The sequence below is a fragment of the Amphiura filiformis genome, chromosome 14 (assembly GCF_039555335.1).
Source record: "Amphiura filiformis chromosome 14, Afil_fr2py, whole genome shotgun sequence".
Lineage (NCBI taxonomy): Eukaryota > Metazoa > Echinodermata > Ophiuroidea > Amphilepidida > Amphiuridae > Amphiura > Amphiura filiformis.
In genome coordinates this window covers 11747705-11759542 of record NC_092641.1, presented here as the reverse complement: position 1 = coordinate 11759542, position 11838 = coordinate 11747705, and the positions used below count along the sequence as shown (strand labels likewise).

The window sequence follows — 11838 nt, the reverse complement described above, 5'->3', positions numbered from 1 at the left end:
AGGTTTTTCCTGGTTTTTTAAAGTTTTTTGACTGAGGTTTGAGGGTTTTTTCCAGTGATATAAAAATCTCAACTTTATTTGAGAAAAGTGGGGGGGGGATGATGCTGCTGTGGATCACGAAATGCCCTTTTAATGAATATTAAGTAACGTACGTAACTTATACATATTTAATATGCTAGATATATCCAAACACAAACACCCATCGTCGTCCCCACTCACAAACAAAAATTCAAAAAATTGACAATTCTTTATTATTTTATCATTAAAAGACCTTCACCTTAAAAGGTCGGCGACATAATTATTATGCACGTTCCACCGGCCGGGCGTCCCACATGGACCACAATATTGTATGATGCCAGACAGAATGAAAATATGAATCATCGAGGTCATGGACGAAGGCATGGAAGTCTGGTTCAGGTTCGCTGCCATCTGCTTTTTGAGCTTTTTTGCGACTGAAGAGTTGGTAAAGTTCATGCATTGCAATTTTCCTTGCAATAAGGTGAAGGAAGGTCTTTTAAAGATTAAATATAAGATTTCCTTCAGTCAGCCTAATGGTGCGTCTTGGATGAGACGCGATATTCCCGGGCGATACTGCATGTCGCTATCAAAATAAAAGTCCAGATGAACAGATTTAATATTCATTTTATTATCTTTAAGTTCATTGATAACCAAACACTGGGGTGACATGACAACCATATATGATTAACCTGATTTTGTTTATGCATAGATTGGCAATCACAATAACATTATTGTTAAACATTATGTTTGCTATATGACCTATCTAGCTCACTGAACACAGCATTTTTGACAAGTTAAAATTAAAATAAGTACAGGATTACTCAATGACTTATAGGTATGATCTAAAATACTGCCAGGAATAAATATTAAATAAAGCAGAGTGCTGTGGGCCGTACTAGTGATCAGAGACAAATAAATGAAGGAGAGTGATGTGGGCCGTAGTGATCAGCGACAACCTGTAAAGTGTGCTGAGGCTTAACTTGTGGATGAACGTCTACCTGTCAAGGCGTTGTGCCTGTGCGTAGCGCACTATAAATCATTGCGCTTATTGCGCTTTTTTACTGTACTGGAGAGGCGAAGTAGAAGCTAGTAGACATGAGTGCTACTGTAGAGAGAGGCTATAAAATAGACTCAAGGCATATACAATAAGCCTGCTATATACGCTGGACAGTAAATCGGCCTGGGTTCTCCTACTCCAAGACTCAAAACGACCACACTTACTTGCAGCCACAGATTAGGAACAAAATCATCCGCGTGCCGAACAAAAGCAACTTCGAATCGGCGAAAACACCATTTGTAGAAATGGCATCCACTGCAGTTACTGACAAAAATAAATTTCATAGGCTTGTTAATAGTGTAGGAATAATATATTTCCAACGCATTATAAGCTCTTTAATTGTACCGCTATTATCGCATTGGACGTGGGTAACACTCAGGACCAGTAATGATGACACCGACTTTTTAGTTGACAATGATAATTCCAACTCGAATAGGACTTCTGGTCTTGAGTTAGCACATCTGGACATCAATTACGGGTTATCTGCCGTGTACTTCATATCTCCGGTGCTAAGTATCTTGTTTTCACCTTTTACTGGTTCATTAGGGGACAGATACGGACATGATGTACCACTTGTGATTGGAATGACCATCCTTATCTGCGCGGTTCTGTCGTACGCTTCCGCTAACAGTTTTATCATCGTCTTTGTCGCAAAGGCATTGGAAGGAATAGCCCAGGCGTTTCTAATACCGATCGCATTGGCTCGAATTGGTGAAGATTATCCCTCCGACACGAAACGAGGTAAAGAAGCACTCGCTATTGCAATGGCGGGTAATTGCTTTAGCTTCTTTGGAGCGGTTTATAGTGGAGTGATGGTCCAAAAGTTTGGACAGAAAATCTGTTTTCTTTCTCTGCTTCCTATTCAATTTGTGCTTTTATAAGCTTCATGGTGACGTTTCGTGTTCGGTGCTCTTTTGGTTGGATGGGGTATGAAAAAGAATTGTGGTCGTCCAAAGAGCAGGAACAGGACCTCAATAAGGAACAGAATGGTATTACAAAATCAAATGATTCAGAGTCACATGATAATGATGAAGATGAAGATGAAGATGAAGATGAAGATGAAGATGAAGATGAAGATGAAGATGAAGATGAAGATAAAGAAGATGATGATGATGATGATGATGATGATGATGATGATGATGATGATGATGATGATGATGATAACGCGAGGATTATGTCAGACACTATAGAGGACAAATCATTACTAGAGGCGGTTGACCACCTTGAAAACTCAACTGAACAAAATAGTGTCCGCCTGGTTGATTTGGCTTCAGACCATCAACTCCTCATCTGTATAGGTGCTATGACAATCTGTTGGCTTGGCAAATGTAGCCTCGAACCCGTCATCGCTCTATGGTTATTATGGACATTCCATTGCACACCTGCCGATATTGGCTTAGTCTGGGGAATATCCGGATTCGCGATGCTCACATCCAACTACGTCAGCAGTAGACTTGCATCTTACAATTCTAACATTTTATGGATGTATTTACTAGTACATATGGGTCTATGTGCGCCAACAATTGCGTATCTTCCTCTCTCGCCGTCACCATTCTTTGTCGGCGTTTGTCTTTTCTTCCATATCCATTGCGCCAGTGCTTGCCGATACTCATTGATGTTCATTATTGCTCAGATTGCCGAGATCAAATACGCGAATTCTCTCGGTCGTATTATGAGCTTAGCCAATTTAGGATTTCAACTGCCTTACATACCGGCAGCGGTACTATCAGTGGTGCTTTCAAATACGTTAGGATTCAAATATATGTGTATATTGATAAGTGTGTTTACAATTGTGTATTTGCCTTTACTATTTCTGTTAGTAAAGATTGAGAAACCGGTATATACAAATATATACGAGTCAAATGCTGAGCAATACCGAATTGTGCATGCGGAGTTTCCTCAAGTAAATACGACAGCAGAACAAGTAAATAAGACCATCATCAGAAAGATTAACTCGCCATAATATTACATTACCGCTGCCTTAACCAAAGTGTGCATTTTCACCTCACGTGACCTCCCAGGTTTATATCATTGACATTACCACATAAACCGGTTTCATATAGCCAGAGGCAATACAGCCAAATATAGCCAAATGTCATAGTCAATTTATGCCAAAAATCGGCCTGATGTACGTTGTTCATCATGATGAACATTTCTAGCTTTACCTGATATAAAATGATATAAATAAAAGGTCACTGCAAATTTAGGTATAATAATAAGTAGCCTTATATTCAGTGATCATGTGTCCCCGAGCGCAGAACTCGGAAATATTGGCATAATCATAGCCAGGACAAAATGCATGTAAGCAGTGTAGGAATAATGTATTTCCAACGCATTTTGAGTTCTTGAATTGTACCGATACTGTCGATATATCACAATGGACGCGGGAAACACTCGGAAACAGTGGTGAGTTGCCAGTTCCAACAGATACGACGTGAATAGAATTTCTGTTAATGAATAATAGCGGAAAACTGCGCATTTTTTAAGCAAAGTTGAAAACTGATGGTGCTATTTATCTTAAATCTTGTTTGCATCTTTAACAAGGGGTAGACACTTGTATAATAACATTTAAACATTAGGAAAATGAGTAATAAGTAGTGGGGAGATTTTCTAACAAATTTTCATCATAAAATGAAAGGAATAACTCATATTATTGGGCTAAATAAAACTTTAAATATATGTAAATAGCGCCCTCAATTCAAACACAAATGTACAATTTATAGAATAAACATCATCACAAAAATGCAGAAAAAGACAAACTTGATAAAGAAAGGAAAATCTATGTTTAAAATGGCTAGAAAATTATATGTGTATATTAGTGTGATAACTGTAACGTTGTTGGTATTGTAAAATCTAGAATTGAAAATTATATAATGTTTTGTTAGAGAAATTAATAAATGATCACATCAAACAACCGTGGCATTAATAACGGGCTATCTGCCGTGTACTTGCATATCTCCGGTGATGAAATATTGTTTTCTCTTAGGGCAATAAAAAAAAAAAAATCAACTATGAACGTTGGGTTTTGAACATGCACTTTGTCCGGGAACTTTGTCCCCAATATCACACATTTTGTTCAATTTAACAATGACTCTGAACTGTCAATCAAACACGGCATCTATTTGTGTTCATTGTGTTCTATTCACAGATCCTGGAAAGAAGGATCTGTGGTTCTATAACAATACATACAAAGATCCAATGAAATTAATTACGTGTCACTGGAGCTGGAATAGATAACAGTACATGACCCAAATTGTGGGATAGGCTTTTACGACGGGAATTCATAACAATTAGGTTTTTAGCGGGTTCGCCGTCGGACAAGTTTAGAACTGTCAAGCTTTCGTCAGGAGTAGCTCTGACTTCTTCAGGACAAAGTACCTAAGAATGAGACATGTAGACCGCCCCTTGTCTACTGATGACTCTCAAAAGAGTCGTTCACTGAAGACTGCCCCTTGTCAACAGAGAACAAGCAGATCTCGCCTATCTGCTAATATAAAGGTTTTGGTGGCTCTGAAAAGAGCCGTTCACTGAAGACTGCCCCTTGTCTACAGAGAACTAGCAGATCTCGCCTATCTGCTAATATAAAGGTTTTGGTGGCTCTGAAAAGAGCCGTAAGGTTTTGGTGGAAAGAGCCGTTTGCTAAAGACTGCCCCTTGTCTACAGAAACAAGCAGATCTCGCCTATCTGCTGATTTTGTAAGTTTTGGTGGCTCTGAAAAGAGCCGTTCACTGAAAACAAGCAGACCTCGCCTATCTGCTAAATTAAAGGTTTGTTGGCCCTGAAAAAGAGCTGTTCAATGAAGACTGCCCCTTGTCAACAGAGAACATGTAGACTGCATATACTGTAGTAGAAGTATACGGCTTACCAGGAACCGTTGGCCACTCATGGACCGAATGACCCATTATCATGATTATTTGGGTAAATATAGCCTTGTGGTGTCATGTACTGCCGATTCCTGAAAATTACACCACGCATCAGTACATTTTTTGATCAAAAATAATGTCCTATTTAAAATAGCTAAATCCTAATCCCTTAGTTATAACTGGTAGTAAAAGTAAAATGTTGATATTTTGCTAATTTTGAGGGAAACAAGAGCCAACAGCATGCATTTAGGGTGTTTTGTATACTTAGACTGCATGGTTCTATTTGGAAAAATCTCGTTCCTAGCGGCAAGTTTGCTTAAAAGAAAAAGGAAGCTAAATGATTAAAATATTAGCTATATTTCATTTGTGAAACAGGATAACATTTTTGTAGTCCAAAAAATTAGTACTGTATTTTTCTGGAATCAGGGATAGATAAAATATCACATAGAAAGGTTTTAAGTTACAGTTTCTGTAAGGTACTTTTTAAACACGTGGACACAACGAAAAGTAATAACTATCCACATTTGTTTGAACATGTTGAAAACACTGGTATTTTCAGAAACATGTACTCCTACATTTGACAAATTCTGGATAAACACTTTCATTTTTTTCCGTAATAACCACAGTCTAAATGGTACACATAAACATATCAAAGTGTTGTGATGTATAACGTTTTCGTATGGCACAGTGTTTAGTCGTAATTAAATACTTTTGGTGTCTAAAGGACAGACAAAAAATGCTGGAAAAAAGTGTTTAGCTTGTGTTTTAATAGAATGAAAGGTTTAGGTTTTATTTTGGATTTTGGATTCATGAATTAAATATTTACTAAATCTACGAATTTAATACCTGTTTTAAATACGAAAACACGCAGGATCCCCCATAAAAACCAAACCAAACCAGAACTACATGTATAGCATGAGGTCCCCAGTTTCGAGTGGGTAAGCGAGATGACCTTGAGGCCACTGCAACAAAAGCTAAAAAATAATTGTTGTGCATGACAGAAAGTTCAGTGAGACACTTTACGAATTTTAGAGCCGTAATGTACGATCTTATAATACGAAATTGGTTTAATATTTTCAAACCTGATTTGTGGCTCTTTCAGCGACACCACATGCGTATTGCCCTGAGCACGATAAGGCCAATATTCCCTGTTCTGTTAACTTTCAAAGTTAAATACTATTGTGTACCTTTTCCGACAGACCCAAAAATATAAAGATATGGTCGCGGGTGTTTTTGTTGTTGTTGTTGTTGCTGTTGTTGTTGTTGTGGTTTTTTTTCATATTTGAATTTTCATTTGCTGGTATAAAATTCGCAAATTGTTTTGCCTGTTTGAAATTCGTACAACACAACTCTTTTTGTTACAAAACAAGCCTGGCAAACAAATAATACATTATTTAGGATACTCGTAGAAAACAAGATTCAAAGTAAACCGACTTACCGCGCGTGACTTTGGAGCTATAAGGGCAAGGTAAATAGGCCTTACAATACAATGGGGTATTTCAGTTGAAATCCACACTACCCCTGTTGACGATTTAGCTGAAGTCGTCCACAGAGGGAGTATGAGTTTCGAATAGAATAGACAGTTGGGTAACATCCATTTGAAATACTCACTCCAGTTGTGGAAGATGTGAGTAAAGCCATAATACAGGGGGAGTATGGGTTTGATTAACCTTGACCAATTACATTTGAAATATACTCCCCCTGTGAAAGATATTTCCAAAATCTTCCACATGGGTAGTGTGGATTTCAACTGGAATAGCCCAATACACACAGGTCCAGCGAAATGAATGAAGTGTCACTGGAGCTGGAATATAGACTTGCACCCAAAAACAATCAGCCAAATGCGTTGTATTTGTACGGTCAACCATCATATCTGGGTCAACAGAGCAATTTTGACATGAAAGTCAACTTTACAAAAACACAATTTACTCTGGGTCTACATGCACGACTATAATATTGAAGGAAAAACTGTCAAATTTGCCACTACGATTGATCAGTGTTGGTAGTGTGTAAAAATTGGCGAAGTTACACCTCTTCTTTTTATCAGAAAGATGTGCTTTGACATAAGAAAGAAATCTGATGAGGAACGTCAAAGAAAATTATTTTAGGACAGGATTACTCCCTGATTTTATGCTCTTTTATATGGACGAGAACGTAACATACCGGAGAATCGCTAAGTATACACCCCGGGGGGATCACTCACATAAATGGTCTGTACGCATGCGTGACCAAAAAAAAAAACAAGAAAAAGGGGGTGTTTTTTTTAGGCAAGGCAAGTTACGCGCGTGACGCGTTTAGGGTCTAAAAAACAGTGATTTTCAAGAATAAGGGTAGTTTTCTGAAACTGGACAACTTGTTTAGGTACCTTTTCAAATTTTTGGTAAATTATGAGTCCAAAAGGGTACATTTGTTGCATTTTCACCAGCCAAAAACTCATTAGGGGGTAAATTGTACACTAAATTACCGTATTAAGGGGCTAAATTTGCTGGTAGCTAAAACTCGTTTAGGGGGTGTTTGAAAAAAAATTGGTCACGCATGCGTACACTGTCATATTGAGTGGCCCCCCGGGGTATACACTCAAGGCATAATTGCCATAGGCTCGTTTGCAAAGCGGCCTCCAACCTCCTACGCAAGGCATATATATGCCACAGGCTAGTCGAGTCTGCAAAGCGACATCCAATCTAAGGCTTCTAACAACCACACTTGCAGCTACGTACACATGCAATATTAGAACAAACGAACAAAAATCATCCGCGTGCCGAAAAAAGGCAACTTCGAATCGGCGAAGGGGTTAACGCAATTTGCAAAATAATGGCATCCACTGCACTCATTGACAAAAATAAATTTCACAGGTTTTTTAGCAGTGTAGGAATAATATATTTCCAACGGATTATGAGTTCTTTAATTGTACCGATACTATCACAATGGACGTGGATAACACTCGGAAACAGAGGTGACAAAGACGTAGTTGCCAATTCCAACAGGTATGACCCGAATAGAACTTCTGTTAAGGGGCTGTGCAATAATTATGAGCCCCCGGGGTAAAATTTCAAACGGCTCGCCAAAAATCGATTGCCCCCCCTCTCGGCCTGCCAAAATCGCTTGCCCCCCCCTCTCGGCCCGCCAAAATTCTTTGCCCCCCCTTGCGCATGCCAAATTTTTGGGATCCCAATTTACAAACCTTTTAAGGTTTGAAGGTCTATATACCTGTTGCGAGCGCAGCGAGCAGGAAAATTTGCATATTTAAGTTTCCGTACTGTTTTCCTAAGCCTTTTAGAGCGTTTTATTAAAAGGCGCCCCATGAATGTGTGCCAAAATCGCTTGCCCCCCCCCTCTCAGCTTGCCAAAATTGCTTGCCCCCCCTTTTGGCTCGCCAAAATTTCTTGCCCCCCCATTTTACCCTCCCCAGGGCTCATAATTATTGCACAGCCCCTAATGAGTTAACGGAGCAATCGCATATCAATTACGGGTTATCTGCCGTGTACTTCATATCTCCGGTGCTAAGTGTACTATTTTCACCTTTTACTGGTGCGTTAGGTGACAGATTCGGGCATGATTTACCACTTATGATTGGAATGACCATCCTTATCTTCACGATTACATTGTACGCTTTCGCTAACAGCTTTATCATCGTCTTTGTCGCAAAGGCATCGGAAGGAATAACTCAGGCATTTCTTATACCAATCGCATTGGCTCGAATTGGTGAAGATTATCCCTCCGACACGAAACAAGGCAAAGAAGTACTCGCTATTGCAATGGCGGGCAATTGCTTTAGCTTCTTTGGAGCGGTTTATAGTGGAGTGATGGTCCAAAAGTTTGGACAGAAAATTTGTTTTCTTTCTCTGCTTCCTATTCAATTTGTGCTTTTTGTAAGCTTCATGGTGACGTTTCGTGTTCGGTGCTCTTTTGGTTGGATGGGATATGAAAAAGAATTGGGGTCGTCCAAAGAGCAGGAACAGGACCTCAAGAAGGAACAGAAAGGTATTACGAAATCAAATGATTCAGAGTCAAATTCGCAAGACGAAGATGTTGATAATGGCATCACTAAATCCGACAGTGGTGAGAGTAAATTGCTGAAGCGCCATAAATTTAAACCCAACAGCCATGACAATAGCACTATGAATAACTCCTTACTAACAGATAGTGTTGAAACGGATGATGATGATTATGATGATTATGATGATGGTGACCGTGACGACGACGATGATGATGGTTATGGTGATAATCATAATGATCATGATGAAGACAATGATGCTAATGACGATAACGCAAACAATGCTTCAGACACTATAGAGGAAAGATCAGAGGCGGTTTACCACCTTGATAACTCAACTGAAAATGTCCGCCTGATTGATATGGCTTCAGACCATCAACTCCTCATCTGTATAGGTGCTATGACAATTATGTTGGCTCGGCAAATGTAGCCTCGAACCCGTCATCGCTCTCTGGTTATTATGGACATTCCATTGTACACCTGCCGAAATTGGCTTAGTCTGGGGAATAGCCGGATTCGCGATGCTCACATCCAACTACGTCAGCAGTAGACTTGCAACTTGCAATTCTAACATTTTATGGATGTACTTACTAGTACATATGGGTCTATGTGCGCCAACAATTGCGTATCTTCCTCTCTCGCCGTCACCATTTATTGTCGGGGTTTGTCTTTTCTTCTATATCCATTGCGCCAGTGCTTGCCGATACTCATTGATGTTCATTATTGCTCAGATTGCCGAGATCAAATACGCGAATTCTCTCGGTCGTATTATGAGCTTAGCCAATTTAGGATTTCAACTGCCTTACATACCGGCAGCGGTACTATCAGTGGTGCTTTCAAATACGTTAGGATTCAAATATATGTGTATATTGATAAGTGTGTTTACAATTGTGTATTTGCCTTTACTGTTTCTGTTAGTAAAGATTGAGAAACCGGTATGTACAAATATATACGAGTCAAATGTTGATCAATACCGAATTCTGCATGCGGAGTTTCCTCAAGTAAATACGACAACAGAACAAGTAAATAAGACGATTAACTCGCCATAATATAACGTTACCGCTGCCTTAACCAAAGTGTGCATTTTTTCTTCACGTGACCTCTCAGGTGTATTTCACTGAGATAACCACATAAATCGATTGTCATATAGCCTGAGACAGATCTCGACCCACAGACATAATGGATCAAATGTAGGCAGAATGAATTATACGTGTTGGTTACAGACATAATAAATTTAGACAGTCACTTTTTGTTCAGTATATTTCGGAGTAACTCTTCTCCGTCATCAGCGGGTAGTATCTGCATTTTGACTGGTTGAATCCCCTATCATGTCTATCGAATCTGGCCCTTGTATTGCCAGTAGAGAATCATAAATTCTTGAGAGTTCACGTCCCCGTCCCTGTTTAGGTTTGGTCATGTTGGTTGGGTTGATCTCCTTTACGCAATACCGTACATGTTGCCCCTCTCACTTTGTGCTGAATAATTATGGGATCTGGAATGAACGTTGTGAGCGTTTCGACAGTATTTTTTGTGGGACATGAGAGCACATCAGACATATCGAATTGCATTCTGAATACGAAGAATGTCTTTCTAATATCAAATAATTTTCATTTTTTGAAATTCACGATATAATACAAATTTTATGACAAATTATTAAAATTTGATATTTTTCACATTTTGATATAACAGTCCGCGAAGTAAATTTTATAAATCTAATGATACAAATTCAAAGTATAGACCTCTGGAAAAGGCAACCGTTACTACTAGTTTCACAGCATACCCTCACTTACGATCATTGGGTATACCGATCATGTAGCTGGGAGTTAAAGCCGATGATCAATTGAAAATTTTGACCTTTCATATTGAAGATATGGATTTTTTTCCCAAAAGACATATTTCCATATCTTCAATACGAAAGGTCAAAATTTTCAATTGATCGTCGGCTGTTCATCCCACCTACATCATACACTTTAAGTATAAATCATCAGATTTATAAAGTTTACTCCGAGTACTGTTAAATATCAAAAATATCAATTTTTAATCATTTGCCATACGATGTGTATTACATTGCGAATTTCAAAAAATCCAAATTATTTGATATCAGAAGGACATTCTTCATATTCAGAATGCAATTCGATATGTCTGATGTGCTCTAATGTCCCACAATAAATACTGCCCAAGCGCTCATACTCCATCCCTTAACTGATCTTCTCTACAGAATACTGACAGTGACACCTACCAGGTCAGGACTGTATATCTGTATTGTTATGCAGTAGCTGGGGTGTTACTCGCTATTTTGCATGTTTTGCAGTGTGTTCTTTGAATCTCTTACCTATAAGGTTCTTTTGGTTTCTCCCACGTAAACTTTATCACACCCACTGCAAGGGATGCGATCAATTACACCAGACTGGTCTTCTATTTGAATCTGGAGAGTCGGAAATACTAATAGGGCCAAAACATCTTTTCCCAGTTCTCAAATGCACAGCAGCAACACACTCTTTGTATAAGTTAACAAAATTTAAATCTTCAATAAAAAGTAAAGAGAGTATGACACCTTTGTTCCACAATCATTAAGGTATAGGACATTTTTTGTTTTTGCTATAGCCCCGAATGAAATGTATTTAATTATGTTTGTACTCACTCAGGTAGCATTGTGTGTGAATTTTACATCCGAACTAAGTGCTATTCTTTTTTATGGGCATTTAGTGTCTAAAATGGCCCAAAATGAGGGTTTTTCAATATTGCCGTCCATTTCTAATCGTCACCCCCATAGACTTTACATGTAAAATAAAAAGGCTCATAAAAATTTAATAGCACCTTAGAGTTCGGATGTAAAATGCACACAAAATGCTTTTTGAGTGATTACAAAGATAATTCAATATATACTTTTCATGCGGAGGCTATGT

At 38.6% G+C, this 11838-nt stretch overlaps 1 protein-coding gene across 1 annotated transcript; it reads left to right on the top strand.

Moving 5' to 3' along the window:
* The first annotated feature begins 802 nt into the window (after window positions 1-802).
* LOC140169707 (vesicular acetylcholine transporter-like) lies at window positions 803-5260 on the top strand. Its single transcript, XM_072193004.1, is given in 2 exon segments — window positions 803-1948; window positions 1951-5260. Coding segments are annotated over 2 exon segments (1716 nt in total). The 5' UTR covers window positions 803-1320; the 3' UTR covers window positions 3039-5260.
* The last annotated feature ends 6578 nt before the right edge of the window (window positions 5261-11838 follow it).